The sequence below is a fragment of the Oncorhynchus clarkii genome, chromosome 6 (genome assembly GCF_045791955.1).
Source record: "Oncorhynchus clarkii lewisi isolate Uvic-CL-2024 chromosome 6, UVic_Ocla_1.0, whole genome shotgun sequence".
In the NCBI taxonomy this organism is placed as follows: domain Eukaryota; kingdom Metazoa; phylum Chordata; class Actinopteri; order Salmoniformes; family Salmonidae; genus Oncorhynchus; species Oncorhynchus clarkii.
Genome location: NC_092152.1, coordinates 28,502,808 through 28,524,810, shown reverse-complemented (window position 1 = coordinate 28,524,810; position 22,003 = coordinate 28,502,808). Strand labels below are relative to the sequence as shown.

The 22,003-nt window shown below is 41.7% G+C and overlaps 1 protein-coding gene across 1 annotated transcript in view; it reads left to right on the top strand.

Annotated features, from left to right (window-relative positions):
* Nucleotides 1-22,003, top strand: part of LOC139410915 (glycerol-3-phosphate acyltransferase 4) — a 39,896-nt gene that overhangs the window by 6,830 nt on the left and 11,063 nt on the right. The window contains exons 2-6 of the mRNA XM_071156576.1: nt 1,183-1,875; nt 10,121-10,190; nt 10,299-10,599; nt 21,025-21,099; nt 21,225-21,314. Coding sequence (XP_071012677.1) covers nt 1,702-1,875; nt 10,121-10,190; nt 10,299-10,599; nt 21,025-21,099; nt 21,225-21,314 — 710 coding nt within the window. The 5' untranslated portion in view covers nt 1,183-1,701. The remainder of the gene's footprint in view (nt 1-1,182; nt 1,876-10,120; nt 10,191-10,298; nt 10,600-21,024; nt 21,100-21,224; nt 21,315-22,003) is intronic.

Sequence of the window (22,003 nt, the reverse complement as noted above, 5' to 3'; positions counted from 1 at the left end):
CCTTTTGAAGCTTCCAGTCTGTTTTTCGAACTCAATCAGCATGACAGAGTGATCTCCAGCCCTGTCCTTGTCAACACTCACACCTGTGTTAACGAGAGACTCACTGACATGATGTCAGCTGGTCCTTTTGTGGCAGGGCTGAAATGCGGTGAAAATATTTTGTGGGGATTCAGTTAATTTGCATGGCAAAGAGGGACTTTGCAATTAATTGCAATTCATCTGATCACTCTTCATAACATTCTGGAGTATATGCAATTTGCCATCATACAAACTGAGGCAGCAGACTTTGTGGAAATTAATATTTGTGTCATTCTCAAAACTTTTGGTCACGACTGTAGAATGAGGCCTGTGTCTCCGAGTTGGAATTCCGAGTTTGATGACTGTTCAAAAATAACCCATTACTTTAAAACATTTTTTTATACATTTGCAAACATTTCTAAAATACTTTTTGCTTTGTCATTATGGGGTATTGTGTGTAGATTGATGAGGAAAACAAATCATTTAATACGTTTTAGAATACGGCTGTATTGTAACAAAATGTGGAAAACGTCAAGGGGTCTGAATACTTTCCTTATGCACTGTTTTAAGAAGCAGAAGAAGTGAAAACAGCATCATTGTCATCAACATTGTTGCTTGTGCTGCATTGACCATGCAGACTGAATGCAAGTGTCTCATGGTCAAGCATCAACAAATGCGCTCCTTGAGTGACGAGGCGCGGTTAGGTCTGTGTGGAAAGCGGCATGAAGAGTGAGAGCGGAGAGAGATGACTCAGATAGCTGAGTAAACTATAAAAACAGACGTTACACACGGCGTATCACATTTAACAATCCAAACATTAAAATACCGTTATAGAAGGTAAAGTAAAAACCCCAACCGTTCTGTGCATCAATACCGGTTTACCGTAAAATACGGTATACCACCTAACCCTAGGCCAAGGTCCGGAGCCTGCTGGTTTTCTGTTCTACCTAATAATTAATTGCACACACCTGGTGTCCCAGGTCTAAATCAGTCACTGATTAGAGGGGAACGATGGAATGGAACTGGCTTTGAAGTGCAGAGTTGAGTTGAAGGCCTAATACCTTTGGGACACCTGGGAGTTTTCAATGGTTGCAACCAGAGTCCTTTGCCTTTGTTAACAAACAGAGTAGACTAACCTTCCTTTTTTGTTTACATTTCTTTCAGGTGCATGGGATGCTCAACTGAAGAGGCTTGCTACTTTTGGATCATTTCAACACAATATTCTCAATCCCTTTCAGGCTCCAAAAACAAAGGCTTATGTTCTATTGTTGACACATTTGAAACAATTCTTTAAAAATACATTTTTTTTTAGAGTAGTGCAGGATGGAATTATTATTTTTTGTTGAGTTCTTCTCAGTTTTTCATTGTCGACCAATGCACCACATTAAGTTTGAATGATAGGAAGCTAAAGAAAATAACTTGACTGGAAGGCCCAGTTGCTGTAACATATTTCTAAAGCTGGGAGAGGCAGTAGCAAGATGCTGTCCTCTACAGCCATGGATTCACTGGCCAGTTGGAGGAGGAGTCTGGTCCCTCAGACGTCTTAATGAAGGCCGTGTTCTGGCTGAGAACTGAGACCAAGGTCCTAAAAGGCTAACAAGTGAGGCACTGTCCTCTCCTGCTGTTGACTTGCCTTTATATTCTGTGTAGTAGGATCCCCACATTTCCCCCTAAAGCCTCAAGATGGGCCTGTTCTTAGACTTCAACCCCTTTGATAACCTGCTGTGCATTCTCCTGGGCATCTCCTTCACGGTGTGGTTCACCCTACTGCTGGTCTTCATCATCGTGCCTGCCATCTTTGGAGTGTCCTTTGGCATTCGACAGCTCTACATGAAAACACTACTGAAGATCTTTGAGGTGAGTGTGAACCACTTGAGTGTTTGCAGGGGTTCATTGATGTTATCAGTTTCTGGTCAGAGAGGACATCACATCTGACATTTGCACATGTATGATTAATATGAATGATCACTAATGGATGCTAGGCGTATACATTTCACACAACATTTATGACTGAATTAGACTTGAGTGGAGTGCATGGATTATGCTCACCGTGCAGTGATGTGGCAGTTCCCCGTGTGAACGTGCACTTGACCTAAACTGGGGCTTAGGAATGGGAATGCAGTTTTGTGTAGGTCATGCGCTTACTCCCCATCTCCAATCCCTCACCTCCTACATCAAAGCTCCATTGTGTGAGTTCAGTTCAGGTCTGTATTTTCACTGTGCTTCATTTCCTTCCCATGAAGTCTTGCCAAACCCGTATGTTGTCACAGGGAGGCTGAGGCAGAACATTTTATATAATGAGTGTGTAATAGCACACAAGAATAATCAATGACTCAAAAATGTCATGCTTGTCAATATAATGGGCTACTGCCAAAAGAGTAAGCTTTTGATATTGATTCGTACGAAACCTTCCGTGCATATTTTCCCATTGTACAAGTGTTCAGAAAGTGACTTTTTGGACCTGAATGCCAAAACATTTGAGAGATAAAGATGCTCAAAGTTTACCATGAGACATGTCTAAATCACTGGAAAATATAAATTTAGATTTATATTAGAGGTCGACCGATTAATCGGAATGGCCGATTAATTAGGGCCGATTTCAAGTTTTCATAACAATCGTAAATCTGTATTTTTGGGCACCGATTTGCCCATTTTTAAAAAAATTATTATTTTTTTTATATACCTTTATTTAACTAGGCAAGTCAGTTAAGAACACATTCTTATTTTCAATGACGGCCTAGTAACGGTGGGTTAACTGCCTTGTTCAGGGGCAGAACGACAGATTTTCACCGTGTCAGCTCGGGGGATCCAATCTTGCAACCTTACAGTTAACTAGTCCAACGCAATAACGACCTGGCTCTCTCTCGTTGCACTCCACAAGGAGACTGACTGCCTGTTACACAAATGCAGTAAGCCAAGGTAAGTTGCTAGCTAGCATTAAACTTATCTTATAAAAAACAATCAATCATAATCACTAGTTAACTACACATGGTTGATGATATTACTAGATATTATCTAGCGTGTCCTGTGTTGCATCTGACTGAGCGGTGGTAGGCAGAAGCAGGCGCGTAAACATGAATTCAAACAGCACTTTCAAGTGGTTTTGCGAGTGGCTCTTCGTTGTGTGTCAAGCATTGCGCTTTTTATGACTTCAAGCCTATCAACTACCGAGATGAGGCTTGTGTAACCGAATTGAAATGGCCAGCTAGTTAGCGTGCGTTAATTGTCATTGTGTTGCTGGTTCGAGCCCAGGGAGGAGCGAGGAGAGGGACGGAAGCTATACTGTTACACTGGCAATAGTAAAGTGCCTATAAGGACATCCAATAGTCAAAGGTTAATGAAATACAAATGGTATAGAGGGAAATAGTCCTATAATTCCTATAATAACTACAACCTAAAACTTCTTACCTGGGAGTATTGAAGACTCATGTTAAAAGGAACCACCAGCTTTCATATGTTCTCATGTTCTGAGCTTGGAACTCGTTAGCTTTCTTACATAGCACATATTGCACTTTTACTTTCTTCTCCAACACTTTGATTTTGCATTATTTAAACCAAATTGAACATGTTACATTATTTACTTGAGGCTAAATAGATTTTATTGATGTATTATATCAAGTTAAAATAAGTGTTAATTCAGTATCATTGTAAATGTCATTATTACAACAACAACAAAAAAACGTCCGATTAATCGGTATCGGCTTTTTTGGTCCTCCAATAATCGGTATCGGCGTTGAAAAATCATAATCGGTTGACCTCTAATTGATATAAATTAAAAGTTTATGAACAGAGTTGTCGAACTACTTTATAATTTCTTTCAAGAGTTTAAAATAAAAATGGTGCAAATATAAACGTGTAAACTCAAATTCATATTGACATATGTTGTAGCTTAGACCCTATTTTACATAATCTGTTTTTCTGTTGTGCCAACCATTTCTTTAGACACAACATGCTCTTGAATACAGGGTCGGCGTCATGTTTTGGCTGATAAATCTACTAAAATGGAATTCAATTGAAAGTTCAACTTTCAAATGGTAACACTAAGATGGTTAGAGGTCCACACATCAGAGAATGTTGACTTGAATGCCCTGGCAGTTTTGTATCCAAATATTGTTTGATTTGCTTGCCATCTACAGTGGTGATGACTGTAGTCCGACTGACAACTTTACGCGGACGAGGACTCGCCGATGTCAAGCTCTTTCCAAAAGCCTAATCTCTGACTATGTAAGCTAAATGACACATGTTGTTTGCTTAGCTAGCTAGCTACATGCCAAATGGATAGAATACCCAGCCTCATGTATCTGAAAATACATTGATGTTTACTGATCATGAAAAGCAGGCAGTTACTTGCTGTACAAGAATTTCGCTACAACCGCAATAACATCTTCTAAAAATGTGTGTGACCAATAAAATGTGATTTGTATAACTCTGATAGAACTTAATGTTGACTAATCGTTCTGACTATCCTTTTCAAGAGGTGATGATATTAAAAACCAAATATGTATAATATTTAACAATCCCTTAAATGGCACGTAGTTGTCAATGGTTTTAGCGGAGCTGGGGTCTCCTTGCCCTCCCCAGCAGCTTAATTGAACGCTCTGCACCGTTTTGTGAAGTTTTTTTGATATCAACCTATTCAAGAGCATGTTTTGTCTCAACCTATGGCGGGCATAACACAAAACCCTTAGAAGATGTAAGGTCTAAGCTACAACATATGTGAATCTGATAATTGACGTTAAAGGGTTAAAGGGATAGTCAAAAAGTGATTGAATTCAAATGGACTTACCCGTTTTAAATTCTTATGTCAATCTCAATGTGACTCATATTTAAAAAGAATAGTGCCGAGACTGGAGCAAAAAATATGGTCATAGGAAACCTTCTCTAGCCCATGTTTACATAAATCCAATTATTTTTTAACTTTAGCAGTACATCTAAGAAGAATCAAGTTAGCTACCTAGATAATGTTTAGCTAGTGATAGTGATCAGAGATTATCTACAGTGCCTTGCGAAAGTATTCGGCCCCCTTGAACTTTGCGACCTTTTGCCACATTTCAGGCTTCAAACATAAAGATATAAAACTGTGTTTTTTTGTGAAGAATCAACAACAAGTGGGACACAATCATGAAGTGGAACGACATTTATTGGATATTTCAAACTTTTTTAACAAATCAAAAACTGAAAAATTGGGCGTGCAAAATTTTCAGCCCCTTTACTTTCAGTGCAGCAAACTCTCTCCAGAAGTTCAGTGAGGATCTCTGAATGATCCAATGTTGACCTAAATGACTAATGATGATAAATACAATCCACCTGTGTGTAATCAAGTCTCCGTATAAATGCACCTGCACTGTGATAGTCTCAGAGGTCCGTCAAAAGCGCAGAGAGCATCATGAAGAACAAGGAACACACCAGGCAGGTCCGAGATACTGTTGTGAAGAAGTTTAAAGCCGGATTTGGATACAAAAAGATTTCCCAAGCTTTAAACATCCCAAGGAGCACTGTGCAAGCGATAATATTGAAATGGAAGGAGTATCAGACCACTGCAAATCTACCAAGACCTGGCCGTCCCTCTAAACTTTCAGCTCATACAAGGAGAAGACTGATCAGAGATGCAGCCAAGAGGCCCATGATCACTCTGGATGAACTGCAGAGATCTACAGCTGAGGTGGGAGACTCTGTCCATAGGACAACAATCAGTTGTATATTGCACAAATCTGGCCTTTATGGAAGAGTGGCAAGAAGAAAGCCATTTCTTAAAGATATCCATAAAAAGTGTTGTCTAAAGTTTGCCACAAGCCACCTGGGAGACACACCAAACATGTGGAAGAAGGTGCTCTGGTCAGATGAAACCAAAATTGAACTTTTTGGCAACAATGCAAAACGTTATGTTTGGCGTAAAAGCAACACAGCTGAACACACCATCCCCACTGTCAAACATGGTGGTGGCAGCATCATGGTTTGGGCCTGCTTTTCTTCAGCAGGGACAGGGAAGATGGTTAAAATTGATGGGAAGATGGATGGAGCCAAATACAGGACCATTCTGGAAGAAAACCTGATGGAGTCTGCAAAAGACCTGAGACTGGGACGGAGATTTGTCTTCCAACAAGACAATGATCCAAAACATAAAGCAAAATCTACAATGGAATGGTTCAAAAATAAACATATCCAGGTGTTAGAATGGCCAAGTCAAAGTCCAGACCTGAATCCAATCGAGAATCTGTGGAAAGAACTGAAAACTGCTGTTCACAAATGCTCTCCATCCAACCTCACTGAGCTCGAGCTGTTTTGCAAGGAGGAATGGGAAAAAAATTCAGTCTCTCGATGTGCAAAACTGATAGAGACATACCCCCCAAGCGACTTACAGCTGTAATCGCAGCAAAAGGTGGCGCTACAAAGTATTAACATAAGGGGGCTGAATAATTTTGCACGCCCAATTTTTCAGTTTTTGATTTGTTAAAAAAGTTAGAAATATCCAATAAATGTCGTTCCACTTCATGATTGTGTCCCACTTGTTGTTGATTCTTCACAAAAAAAATACAGTTTTATATCTTTATGTTTGAAGCCTGAAATGTGGCAAAAGGTCGCAAAGTTCAAGGGGGCCGAATACTTTCGCAAGGCACTGTATATGCTGACCATATACTGACCACTCTAACAATGGGAATAAATGTCCACAAAAGCGGAAGGCAGGCGGGATCAGGCGAGACATTCTAGATGTTCGATCGGGTTCAAGTCCGGGCTCTGGTGAGCAGTACACTTGTAAAAAAGATAATAGAAAACACTGTTATATACATACAGTATGTACAACAGCTAGCAATATCTATACCACAATGCAATTGTGAGCATACTAGGAATTCTATATTATACTACAACATCAATGTAACTGAATATGGATGTTGTGTTGGTTGAATGTTCAAGGCAGGTTCTAGAATGTTCTTCATCTGGTGAATTTTTTTGTGTGTTTGGTAATAATGGCAGCTGGTTTAACAGGCTTTGGCACTGTGGCGATGTTGGTAGAGATGTTGGGTTTTGGGGGTAGTGACTCTGGCCTCTTGTAGACAACAGACTTGTCCTTTCTGCGCTCCACAGCCAGGTGGACAATCCTCTCATACACTTTTTTCATCACCCACTGCTTCGAACTCTTGCAGATGATTTATTTGTACACGCATTAGCTAAATGTAGCTTGCAAGACAAGAACACAGCTAGCTAAACAGTCTAACACGTAACGTTAACATATCAAACATGAACGTTTACACCTCTCATACGAATATAAAAGTATAGTTTCAGCTTATTAAAATGACCTTAAAACAAATTACTGTATGAATGTTGGGCTCAAAGAAACAACTGTTTACACTGCCCTGCTTTGAGGCGGGCAACTGTCGGGTGATTGTTGTGTGCAACCTCCGGAGGTAGCGTTCAAGATGTGAGAAATACGCACGTTAACATTGCAGTAATGTCTCTCGACAATCGATACCTCTCGAGAATCTCTAAAAAATGATCCTTAATTCTTGTCAATGAAAATAGACACTTAGGCATGAAGTTTACTTTGTAGGATCTGTGCTTCTGACCCTACTTGATCAACCATTCTGGCCTTGTTTAGCCTACTGATGGGTTAAAAAGCATCTCTCAATATGATGAATCTGAAGTTTCAATGGTTGGTGGGAGCCTAGCTGCCTGGTCACATCTCACTAGGAGCCCTTGCTAAAACTGAACTAGAGCTGAAACCAGAGAAGGTTATTACCCTCTTTCTTCCTTTCCTTTCTTAAGTGTCGAAAGTAAGCCTGTCAGCAGTTTCCAGCGAACCCCTTTGAGAGTGAATTCTAGTGCCAAAAATAAATGGTCCGGAGGGAGATGGCAGGGGCTTGATATATGAGAGCTTTTCAGCTCGCAGTAGTGCCTAGTCTAGTCAACCAGCATTTGTATGGTAGAAGTAAAGGGTTAAAATGACAGATTGTTGGAAACTAGGTGATTGTATGACAGGTTATATTTCACTTGGTTTCTGCAAATACAAGACCTTGGTATTGCTTCAATGATTAAAGTCTCCAACATGTGGAAATCACATCCTGTGCTGCTGGTAACTTGAGTCACGAATGTAACCTCATAACTGGTATATGTGCATGTAGCAGCCTATGTGTGAGCTGGGCTCTGGGAATCGTCTTGCTATCCAGGGAAGGATCTCCCAACTGGCAGCCGGCGGGTGGTTTTATTTGCCCCCCCCCCCCCCCCCCCCAAAAAAAGTTTATTTTATTATTATAATTTTTGGGGGACATAAAATACTTTTAAACACCAGGAAATCAGCTCCAAATTATTTTAATTTAAGAAATCTATTCCCAAGTATTCACACACATAATAGAGAGACACATGATCGTATACAAATGTAAGCAAGGTTTGAAAATATTATTTATGTTTTGGCTTCTGGCGGTCAATTTGTAGTCTACAAATGATTTATAATTAAGTTCCGGCCCCTCGACCATCCTCTCCAGAAAAAAATTGTCCCGCGGCTGAATCCAGTTGATGATCTCTGATCTAGGGTATGGACAGGAACTTACTCTCCATGCTTAGTATATCAGATCTCATGCAGAGAAGGGTAATATTGCAAAGATATACCTGACTCTCTTGTATACCAGACTGATGACATAGCACTTTCTGTTCAGCAAGATTACATCAACTGCAGAGTAGAGAATGGACAAGGGAGCTTGGAACTCAATCTAGCCTATGCAGTGAGTATGTAGAGGTATCAAACACCAGCAATGTTTTTGCATAATCCTAATCATGTGCTACCACACCCCTCTGCCGTAATTGATGTGTTGGCCTTGCTTTTCCTTGTTCCAGTTTACTGACTCAACAGGATTGCTATGCTCCTCCTTTACTAGCCTACACCCAAACATACACATTGGTGTCCCTATAAGCTGCCCTTTAGTCTTATGATTCACATGTCATGGTATTTTGATGTCAGTAATGATTTTGTTGTAAACAACTGTAAAATCTCCCGTCGGTGAACAGTGTTCTTTCAAAAGGCATAACGGTCAGTTTCAGTTTCTAAAGAGAACTGTGTCCGTCTGTAGCGCTGTTGACATTGGCCTTGCACCACGTAGTAGCAAAGATGCTTCGCCTCTACCTCTGTTGAAATGATCTTCTCCACAGGTGGTCAGTCTAGTAAATGTCCAGTCCTGTCAGAGGAATGTTGTGCAGCAGTTGATCAGATGAACCTCACCCACTGGCAAGGCCAGTTGCCTGGTAGAGCCTTTTAGAATGTGAACACCTTCTTTTCTTAGCATTTTTGTTAGCTAGGTGCTCTGAGCTACTTCCATTAGCCATTTGGCTCTCATAACTGTATTGGATGTATAAGATGGATGCTTGAGCAGATTGGAATGTTCTGGCAGCAGAATTCTGCTCTGTTGTCTGTCTGTCTTTGTGAACATCAGGATCTTATAATGATGTAATGTGTTGTGTGAACTTGCTCAGTGCCTGGGGTTGAGTGAAGGTTGAGAACAGCAGATCCCCTCCCACTTCATCCTTCCTGTTCTGCCTGTTATTGCCAAGGCATGGGGAACACTCTGTTCTTTTCCAGCCTCTTACTAGATTAGTATTTGTCTAAGTGTGCACATACAGATACAATTTTCACATCTGCAGTGCGTTCAGCTTAGGTGACTGTTCTTTGAGGCCTACATAAAACGAACAACAAATATGTGTCCCTCACAATATCTGTCTGCCTTGGAATTGTAACACCAGCTAATATCAATAACTTATCATCATAGTAGCGTTAACAGATTTGATGTTCTACTGTTTCAGTTTCTGAAATATAGGCCTATTGAAAATGGCACTTGTTGAGATAATGTCTGCAATTTATTGCAAGTCTTTATGAACTCAAGTGTTGTGGATAAAAGACAATGGACATATCTATATAGACCTAGCTGTCATTTTATTATCTAATCTGACAAACCAACATCATTTCTGTAATAAGGCATGAAGCTGTTTGTCATTTTATGACATTTTATTTGGTCAGTCTATTGTTTAGAATTTGATTATTGTCTGAATGAGCCAGAAAGTTTTTTTCTCTGCAAAATGTAAGCTAACATCTGTCTACTTTAAATGACTCTGCTTGTAGTGGGCCACACATAGGATTGAAAGAGGAGCCAAGGACAACAACCATCTCTTGTACAAGCCTTACTCTAATGGTGAGTGACGGGCTCTGTGTATGAGTGTGTTGTTGTTGTTAATGAGTGTGTCTGATGGGTAAATTGGTAGTGGTTAACCATTTCCCATGTCTCCCCGGTGCATTTCAGCCATCATCGCCAAGGAGCCCACCTCCCTGGAGGAGGAGATAAAGGAGATCCGGCGCAGTGGCAGTAACCGGGACCTGGACCATGCCTCCGAGTTTGAGATGTCCGACATCTTCTACTTCTGCCGGCAAGGAGTTGAGAGCATCATGGACGACGAGGTGACCAAGAGGTTTTCTGCTGAGGAGCTGGAGTCATGGAACCTGCTGACCCGTAGCAACTACAACTTCCAGCACATCAGTCTGAGGCTGACTGTCCTGTGGGGGCTGGGGGTGGTGATCCGCTACGGCTTCCTTCTGCCTCTCAGGTAAGACCGGGTCAAGGTTAGGGGAAGGGATCAGATGTGGCGCTGGTTGGTTCAGTAATAACACTCTCTGTTTTATGACATGTGTAAACAAAGATGTACAGGCTGACCTCAGAAACCTCTCCTTGTTTCTCCTAGAGAACATATGACACACTCTTATTATATCATGGTAATTCATTGTAATCTGTGTACAGTGCATTTGGAAAGTATTCAGACCCCTCGACATTTTCCACATTTTGTTACGTTACATCCTTGGTTAAATGTTTTTTTAACCTCATCAATCTACACACAATACCCCAAAATGACAAAGCAAAAACAGGTTTTTAGGAATATTTGCAGATTTATACAAATACCATATTTGTGACTGACCAGCTCGATTCGGTTTTATTCAGCAAAATTTGAAATGGTGTTTTTTACATTGGATAAAAGTAGAGACTCAGAGCATACACTACAGTTGAGGAATAATGGGAAAGTAATTTTGCTTTGAAAGTTGATAAACTTGTAACCTCACTTTTGAGAAAATGGCCCTTGAATGTTTTGGTACCTACAGGAGAGCTCTTCTTTGTCTACTCCCATTCAGCATCGTTCACACCCTCTTAAACGCTTTAGCCCCACCCATCTCTTTAAATATTCACATATGAGGCTATGTACTAAACAACCAAAGACTTCAAGACACCTAGGTTGGTTTATACTACGGGTGTGTTCAAAAAATGAATCTGGAGTGCCAGTGTGCTCTGGGCTTTGATGTCGGATTCGCCGTTCGTAAATTCTGAGCATTTCGCTCTTGGGGCGTCCAGAGCGCACACTGGATGCTCTTGATGAAAAGTAGGGTTGATCCGAGCGTTCTGACCTAACAGCAACAGTCAAGCATTCAAGCTAACTGGCTAACGTTGGCTAGCTTGCTAGATACTTCTAGACACAAATAAGAGAACAGCTCACTCTGACCATTTTATTTGCCCTATCAGAGCTGTTTAGGCTGGTTTTATGTTATCTGTTATCCGTTGGTGACTGCAACTGTGCTGCTGGCAACAATTTAATTACGCTTGTTAAAAAAAAAAAAGTACCCCTTTTTCTCCACAATTTCGTGGTATCGAGTTGGTAGTTAAAGTCTTGTCTCATCGACAATCGTACAGACTCGGGAGAGGCGAAGGTTGAGAGTCGTGCTTTCCCTGAAACGCAACCCAACCAAGCTACACTGCTTCTTGACACAATGCCCACTTAACCCGGAAGCCAGCCGCACCAATGTGTCGGATGAAACAGCGTACACATGGCGACCGTGTCAGAGTGCACTGCGCCCGGCCCGCCACAGAAGTTGCTCGTGCGCGATAGGACAAGGAAATCCATGCTGGCCAAACCCTCCCCCAACTCGGATGACACTGGGCCAAATTCGCAACGCCTCATGGGTCTCCCGGTCGCGACACAGCCCGGGATTGAACCCGTAGACCGCTGCGCCACTCGGGAGGCTTGCCTGGTGGTTTTAATTAAAGTAATTGATTGGGGAGAGTCCTACCTGCCGCCCCATGGGTCTCCCGGTCGTGACAGAGCCTGGACTCGAACCCAGAATCTCTAGTGGCACAGCCTTAGACCACTGCGCCACTCGGGAGGCCCCCTAATTACGCTTTTTTTGCCACGGTTTACTGACACAGGCCATATTCAACCGGTATTGAGCGTTTGTAAATGTGTCAGATATTCTGCGCTCTGGCACACTCAGACTAGAGTGCTCTGAAATCTGAGTAGATAGCTAGAATGAATTTACCAGCCACGTCTATCGACAGTTGTCGCAGTGACATCATAAACATTCTATTGAAATAGTTACTTGCATAGTGGAGTCTTTTTAGCTGACTAGCTAAACAATGAACCATAATTTCAACTCATAACGTTACTACCCTGCATGAATATGCAGGTAGCTAACCAATCAGGTTCAATGTTAGCTAGCTAACATTAGACTATAACTAGCAATGCAAATGGCTTTGCGATAAGAATAATATTACTAAACAGATCATACAAGTAACGTTAGCTAGCTAAACAGCCAGCTAACATTAGCTAGCTAGCTAGCTAACAGTACATTTTAACTTGAAATGAAAACGACTTTCTGACAAAATTAGAAACGTGTAATATCAGAAAATGGAGCTAGCTAGACTCTCTTACCCGTATACATGGATGGACGCTTCTCCCTCTGTCACGGATGCCATGGTTGCCCTTAGTTTGAAGATGTAATCCGGAGACAGGTGTTTTATACAACAGCCTTCTGGGTGTTCTCTTTTCGACGCTGTCTGCATATTTGCAATCAAACGCCAGAATTTTCTCAATTTCCTTAGCTATCATACTCATACATAATTACGTTGTTTTCCAAACTCGGTCTTCCAGAAAGTGGAGAGCAAAACGTATGCAGTTCTACTATCTTTCAAAAAAGCAGTGTAAGAAAGGATTATCTACACATACTGACCAGCTCATATTATAAACAGAAGCGTGCTTACATGGGAGACCAATCCAAACTAATCTCTCGGCATGACCAGACCACTCATTATCTCAGCCAATCATGGCTAGAGGTAATGTTGCTGTCTTTTTCCATGGCTAAACAAGCTAGGCTCGTAATTTAACCATTTTATTATTATTTCCAGATGGCATACAAGTTTGTTATTAAGGCACATGAAGGTTCACATGTTCCAGAAGGCATTTCTGCCATTCCGTTCAAATTGTGCTCCTGTGATGTAGTGATGTGCGACATGCCTAGTTTCCTGAAACTAGTCACATTTACCTACATTTTCAGACCCTTTGATTCGAAATTGAGCTCACGTGCATCCTGTTGCCATTTATCATCCTTGAGATGTTTCTGCAACTTGATTAGGGCCCACCTGTGGTACATTCAATTGATTGGACATGATTTGGAAAGGCTGACACCTATCTATGTCAGGTCCCACAGTTGGCAGTGCATGTCAGAACAAAAACAAAGCCATGAGGTTGAAGGAATTGTATGTAGAGCTCCGAGACAGGATTGTGTCGAGACACAAATCTGAGGAAGGGTACCAAAACATTTCTGCAGCATTGAAGCTCCCCAAAAACACAGTGGCCTCCATCATTCTTAAATTGAAAAAGTTTGGAACCACCAAAACTCTTCCTAGAGCTGTCCGCTCGGCCAAACTGCGCAATCGGGGGAGAAGGGCCTTGGTCAGGGATTTGACCAAGAACCCGATGGTCACTCTGACAGAGCTCCAGAGTTCTTCTGTGGAGATGGGAGAGCCTTCCAGAAGAACAACCATCTCTGCAGCACTCCACAAATCAGGTGAGGGAAAGATGAATGGCGCAAAGTACAGAGAGATCCTTTATGAAAAGCGTCTCCAGAGGACTCAGGACCTCAGACTGGGGGTGAAGGTTCACCTTCCAACAGGACAACGACCCTAAGCACACAGCCAAAACAATGCAGGAATGGCTTTGGGACAAGTCTCTGAATGTCCATGAGTGGCCCAGCCAGAGCCCGGACTTGAACCCGATCAAACATCTCTGGAGAGACCTGAAAATAGCTGTGCAGAGCTTGCGAGGATCTGCAGAGAAGAATGGGAGAAACACCCCGAATACAGGTGTGCCAAGCTTGTAGCGTCAAGAAGACTCAAGGCTGTAGTAATTGCCAAAGGTGCTTCAACAAAGTACTGAGTAAAATGTCTGAATACTTATGTAAATGTGATTGTTCAGTTTTTTTTATGTGTTAAATTGTCTAAACCAGTTTTTGCTTTGTCGTCATGGGATGTGTAGATTGATGAGGGGAAAATTAAAAAATATATATATTTCAGAATAAGGCTGTAACGTAACAAAATGTGCAAGAAGTCAAGGGGAATGAATACTTTCTGAATGCACTATATGTACGTTTTCACTGCGTTCAGCTGAGAGGAAGCCATCACTTTCCATTAAGTATGGAGATATCCCCCCCAGGGCCAGGAGTGAGAGAGTTCGCTAGGCAGACAAAAGGGCAGTGACCCAGGACTAAACCAGTCTGGCCTGAGTCCAATCACCCATGAGCCAGCCAGGCCACCATTGTAGACCCAGACACACAGTCTCCCTCTCTATAGGCTACTAATAAGCCCCTGCTACACACAGAGACTGAGCTGATGCACTTGGCCTCGCTGCCCCATGCTTGCAGTTGCAAGAAGTGAACATAGAGAGAAAAATCACTTTCCCATAAACAGCTGTTTTATATGAAAAACAATAAGCAACTTTAATTCTGATTGTATTTGTTTCAGATACAGCCACTTAGGGTTTGTTCTCATTGATGAGAATTAAGAAGAATTTTGATAGGTAGCGATTCTCAAGAGACATGTAAACTTCGGTATTTCTCACATCTCTAACACTACTTCTAGAGGTCTCATCCAACAGTTGACCCGCTGTAAGCAGGGAAGTGTTAACAGAATTGTCTCGTTAAGACCAACATTTATACAGCACAAATACTAATAGCAGAGCAATGTTTTTGAAACAGCAGAAATGTATAGACATTTTCATTTTATTTGAGACTTGTTTTATTGAGTTTTCACCTGAATCTGCACTAACAGCCTCTTACATTCTAAAAATGTTGCTGTATCTGTAAGAAATGGGAAGCACAACTGTGTTTTTCCCCACTTGGCTGCTCCAGGAAAGAAGTATGCAGCAAGACGCTGATCACCAGGGGAATTATCACCGTTTTCAAATCAAAATCAACGTTTATTTGTTGCGTACACAGATTTGCGGATTTTATCACAGGTGCAGCGAAATGCTTATGTTTCTAGCTCCAACAGTGCAGTAATATCTAGCAATACACACATTCTCCAAAAAGTAAAAAAATAAATAATAATGATTATGAAATATCAGAACAAGCAATGTCAGAGTCAGGAATATAAATGTATATATAAATGGTGTGTATAGACAGTATATGAATAGAAAAGGTGTGTACATCAATAGTTATATAAGATGAGACATGAGACTAGAATAAAGTATATACATATAAAGTGGGCAAAACAGTAGGTAAACATTGCCAAAGTGATCTGTGTTCAATGTCTCTATATACGTACAGGGGGCAGCAGTCTCTTAAGGTGCAGGGCAGAGTACCGGGTGGTATCTGGCTAGTGATGGCTTTTCAACAGTCTGATTGCCTGGATATAGAAGCTGTTTTTCAGTCTCTCTGGCCCTTTGTTGTACCTGCCCTGTCTCCATCTGCTAGATAGTAGCATGGTGAACAGGCCATTGCTCAGGTGGCTGAGGTCCTTGATGATCTTCTTGGACGTCCTATGACACTGGGTGCTGTAGATGTCCTGGAGGCAGCGTGCCCCCGATGATGTGTTGGGAGAGCCATGCGGTTGAGTTGCCCTGCAAGGCAGTGATGTAGCCCCTGGCACCACTCTACCAAGGCACTAACCTCCTCCCTGTAGGCTGTCTCGTCATTGTTGGCTATTAGACCTACCACTGTTGTGTCGTCAGCAAACTTGATGATGGAGTTGGAGTCGTGCGTTGTCAACCAGTCATCAGTGAACAGGGAGTACAGGAGGGAGCTGAGCGCACACTCCTGGGGGGCACCCGTGTTGGTATTCCTCTTGTCAAAGGTGGGATAGGGCAATTATGCATTTACCTTATGGAATTACTTCCATATTGATAGCATTAAGCCTGGTTTGTTCGAATGTAACTTTAATACACTGAAACTGTACTTTTATATTCATATGAGAGGGGTAGATGTTCAATATGCTAACGTTACTTGCTAGCATAGCTAGCTAGCAGTGTTATTGTCTTGCAAGCTACATTTAGCTAATGCGTGTATAAACGAGAAAATAAACCCTTTAATTGTCTGCATATGCTTGTGAATTGTTGCATTATTCAAGAGCGTAATATGGTTTGGTTGCATTATTCAAGAGTGTAGCTAATATGTTTTAGAGCAGTTGCTCACGTAGTTTAATAATTTGCAAGCTTAGTGGCTACTGTAATGCTGATAACTACGGTACATTTGGAGCTGCAGAGCAAGAATGTCACATTGCCAGACACAATGAAAGGTAAGGCAAAGATGTAATGTAAGATATACATGTAAATGTACGTCAATGAGAATAGCCTAGTAGGCTACAGTTTGTCCCATATGAAAAGTGTTCAGATTGCATTGCAAAGTATCTGGTCATAGTATCAAGTATTTTATGGCTTGACCATTGCCATGGAATTCCTGGTGATATCTCATAGGTGCCTCTTGTTGTTCCCACGGTAGTTTGTAAGTTTAGTCACTTTCATCTCACTGTCGTCATTTTGTGGTGAATCTCTAGAAAAATGTAGCTTTAGGCGAAGTAGCTTTGTCTAATGACTATTACATGGCAATAGCTTTTCATTTAAGCCCCCTAAAAGCATGCCCAACAGCTGTCATCTGGCTGTGGAGTGGGAAGAGGTAAAGGTGTCCTTTTACTTCTTTAGTACATCAGGGGTGAGTTCAGATTGTAATCTGGTTTATGCGTGGGGGGCAGGTAGGACTCTCCCCAATCAGTGGCTTTAATTAAAACCACCAGGCAAGCCTCCAGAGTGGCGCAGCGGTCTGAGGCGTCAATACAGACCCGGGTTCGATCCTGGGCTGTGTCGCAGCTGGCCGCGACCAGGAGACCCATGAGGCGGTGCACATTTGTCCCAGTGTTGTCCAGGTTAGGGGAGGATTTGGCCGACCGGGATGTCCTTGTCCCATCACGCTCTAGCGACTCCTGTGGCGGGCTGGGCGCATGCATGCTGACACAATGGCCAGTTGTACGGTGTTTCCTCCGACACATTGGTGGGTTAAGCGAGCTGTGTGTCAAGAAGCAGTGCGGTTTGGCAGGGTCGTGTTTCAGAGGATGCATGGCTCTCGACCATCTCCTCTCCCAAGTCTGTACAGGAGTTGCAGCGATGGGACAAGACTGTAGCTACCAATTGGGGAGAAAAAGTGGTAAAGAAAATAAATAAACACCAGGCAGTGAGCCCCTCACACTGTGTTCTGAGTCTGTTAGCCTCGATCACCTCCAGCTTACACACTCACCTTTCCTCACATGCGATATGGAGCTAATGAGCTCTGCTAAATCCATATCTGCACCTTCTCCTCCAGCCCAGCCGTGTGTAGTTGGGATTCACCTGGATTAGACTTGCTGCCTGCCTGCCAGCTTTACCACACATGGCCATATGGGCACAGGATAACATGGTTCTTATTAATGAGAGTAGGCTTCACTTGGGTAATCAATACATTTATGTGTATCCAGAGAGAAAATCTGTGTCCAATTGACACCTACCGTTAGTAAGAGGGTAAATCCATTTGAATTCAATCACTTTTTGACAGCACCCTTTTTGATATGAATGAACCCTTGAATACGTATTTTTACATTGTATAAGTGCTCAGAATGTGACCTTTTGGACCTGAATGTCAGACTATTCAATAAATAAAGGTGCATGAAGTTGACCTATTTTGCATTCCCCAAATAATATGCATATCTTATATTCTTGGCATGAGTAGCAGGGAGTTGAAATTGGGCATGCTATTTATCCAAAAGTGAAAATGCTGCCCCCTATACCTTAAGAAGTTAAACAACATGGCCATTACTAGGGATGCACGATATATCGGTGAACATATCGTAATCGGCCGATATTAGCTAAAAATGCCAACATCGGTATCGGCCCGATATCTGGTTTAACGGCGATGTTAAAAACCGATGTCAAAGCTACTGTGCATACCTATATAATGTAGGTATGTGACGTAATGACGCCACGTAAAATTTTGCGCTGCACGTACAACACAGCATTCCTAACCTAGCCCACACAATGTCTGCTATGTAGATCGAGCAGTCAACAAGTCGAGCAGTCATTTGAAAGAGTAAGAATTTCAGCGAGACATCTCAAAGGAGAAATCCATTAAAGCCAAGATAATGGAATTCATTGCCCTTGATAATCAACCATCCTCTGTCGTGGGTGATGTTGGCTTTCGCCGACTGGTCGAACACCGGTGCACACTACCAAGTGCGCTATTTTTCAGATGTTTTCCTACCGGAGTTGCACAGTAATAGCGTCACTGCTATTAGCTTCACGACATACATACTATGGAACGCTGTTTGGGTCTTTGCGTGTCAAAAAAGATACAGTAGCACTGTCGAAGCTGTACAAAAAAGTCTGCAAACACTGGCCACGAACGATGTGTTTACAATACAGCGTTGGTAATAAAGCATAATTTGTTTGACCGCAACTTCTGGGGTAGCTAGATTTAGCTCGGTACCTAGCTAGCACCATTACAACCAGCCTGAAAACAGTGACCAGTAGAAACTGCAGTCATTTTCATTATTCTTAGCAATGATTTAGGAATCCTTGTAAGTATTAGCTAGGTTGCCACTTGTTGTTCGCCTATTGAAATTGAACTTCAGTTCATGAAAATAAATAGCTAGCCAGCTACTTAACCCTGTTGCCCAGAGCTAACATTATAAGCAGCCAGCTAGCTTCATCTGGCTAGTGAGGCTCGACCGGACCGGGTTATGTGTTGTGAAGCTAGCCACAATAAGGATTAGGCACAATAGTTGACTTTGCGGTTAGCCTTCAAAATTAAAGTATGTCATTGACAGTGATGCAAATGAATACAAATAGTAGAATTATGCCATACTTTTATTTTGAAGGCTAACCGCAAAGTCAACTATTGTGGCTAATCCTTTTTGTGGCTAGCTTCACATAGATGGGTCCGACCACCATTAACCAAATAAGTGCTGTCTTATAAATGAGGGTTATTTTAGATGACACCTAGCTATATAGCTAGCTAGCTAACTATAGCTACTGAAACAGATTGTCGTTTTGCTATGTTTTTGCTGAAGAACATTGTTTGCATCCATGAGCAAACTAGCTTTTTTTTGTGACCAGCACTGTAGGTGCGCGAGACAACTTTACCAGCATCATAGCATATGTATCGATGAATCATTGTGACATATGAAATACGAGTGATAGTGTAATCAATGTGTAATAACTACGTAATTTTTTTTATAAACGTGTTCAATTATTATGTGACGTGCAGTCATATTTAGGTCCTGATTGGTCAACAAGCTTATCTGACACGTCAAATAGTGTTATTTGACTTGCATCTTTTTTGACACGCAAAGACCCAAACGGCGTTCCATAGAAATCCTGGTTGAGAATGAAACGACTGAACAAATGAACAACGAAACAGCACAGCAAGTAAGTGAAAGAAATAGGTTTTGATTATGTTTTACTGGTAATGGGGACATATGTAAATGCCAACAAAATAACATTTCGGTTATTGTGGTGTGTCTGTGTAACCTTTATTTAACTAGGCAAGTCAGTTAAGAACAAATTCTTATTTACAATGACGGCCCGGATGACCCTGGGCCAATTGTGTGCTGCCCTATGGGACCCCCAATCATGGCCGGTTGTGATACAGCCTGAATTCGAACCAGGGACTGTTGTTACGCCTCTTGCACTGAGATGCAGTGCCTTAGATATAATCGGAGGTTTTTCTGTTGTGCCCACAATCGGTTGAGACACAACATGCTCTTGAAAACAGATCAGGTGTCCTGTTTTGGCTGATAAATGTACTAAAATGGGAATAAAATAGAAATTTCTACTTTCAAATGGTACTACAATGATGGTTGGAGGTCCACATATCAAATAATGTGTGGACTGTTTTAAATGATAATGTCAATTCTCCATAGGAAACCTATTAAATAATATAAAGATAGATAATAGAATAAACATGACCATTTTAAGTTGGCATTTGACATTGGGGTGACCAGCGGCCATCTTTGTGGTAGTATTTAGAAGTTACCATTTCAATTCAATTTACATTTCAATGGTATACCAGTCAAATTGCAGTGGTCTGAAGGGATAGGTCCATTCTGTGAATTATATTTCTATGATTTGAAATGACATCCACTGTATTCAAGAGCATGAACAAAAACCAACAATGATGTAAAGTAGGGTTTAAGCTACAACACATGGAATTTACGCGTTTTAGATAACTGACGTTGATGGTTAAAACGTTTCATAGTTTGTATTAAAAAAAAACGGTATTAAATGATAAGATAGTTTGTTTGACAACCCTGTTGTAAGCTTTTAAATTCTATAAAACTCAACCGTTTATATTTTCCAGTGATGAAGACATGGTATGGTCTCATGGTATGGTGGGGTATTCAAAATGGACCAACTTTGAGCATCTTTATCTCCTGAATGTTTTGGCATTGTGGTCCAAAAAGTCACTTTCTGAACACTTCTTCCATGGGCAAACTTGTATGGAAAGTTTTGTTTAAATCAAAAGGGAGGCAATCAAAAAGTGATTGCATTCAAGAGTGAAAGCACTGCCAGCTGTCGGTTTAGAAACCTTGAATAGGCCTATACTCTGTATGTTCTCTGATATGCACAGACGTCTATGATTAGACTGGGTTGTAATGGGCTGTGTTTGACTGGAGCTCTGTGTGTGTTCTCTGACAGGGTAACTCTTGCCTTCACCGGGGTGGGTCTTCTGGTCGTACTCACCTCCATCATCGGGTTTCTTCCAAATGGGAGGTAAGACAGGATTTCTCATAATTGTAACACTTTCCTTATTACCTGAGTAGTAACATTGTAATTAGGGTAGGAACAACATAGTAAGTGTTGAGACTCAGGCCCTGTTTTCTGTGTTTTTCCTGAAGGATGAAGAACTTCCTCAGTGAGCAGGTGCATCTGATGTGTTACCGGATCTGTGTAAGAGCTCTCACTGCCATCATCACCTACCACGACAGGTAAGCAGCAGAAACGACACTCAACACACAGAATATTCATGCAAAACACGTAGAAAGCATTATTAGGAACGACATGCACTATATACCTTTGTTGAAAGATGAACACTACTGGTCTGTGTACTAGAGCCCACATCAATAAATCAGTTTGAATTCTTGAGCAATGAGTGGAGTAGTCGCTGAGAGCCAGTAGCAATCTACATTCATGTCCACTGTGCTGAGCAGAGTCCGCTTAGGTGAAGTTCAAAAGCCTGTAGCCACGACCGCCCGGCGCCCACACACACAAAGCAGGGGCTGCTCCAACAAGGCCATCTCATTCCATTTAGGTCTGGGGTAGAGTACCCTTAGAGGCATCCAGCACAAACTGCTGCCCTGGACATTACCAGGCTAGGTGTCACCAAAGGGACAGGGCCAGAGAAACATGCAAATCTATCATTCTTCAGGCATTAACACCCACAGTGTGATAGTCTGTGCTGTGGGAGAACAGTCCAGGCACAGCTAAGCAGGAAGTAGTACTGGAAGTTAATTGGACTACTTATATTTACCCAGACTACACTACACCACTCTACCCTAGACAGTTTATGCTACAGTGGACATTTCCTTTGACATGATGCAGGCAGTTTTCTGTCAGGTTCAAATGTCATCTGATGATGAATTTGTATTGATCCTCAGTTGTTGTGGTGCGAGACAAT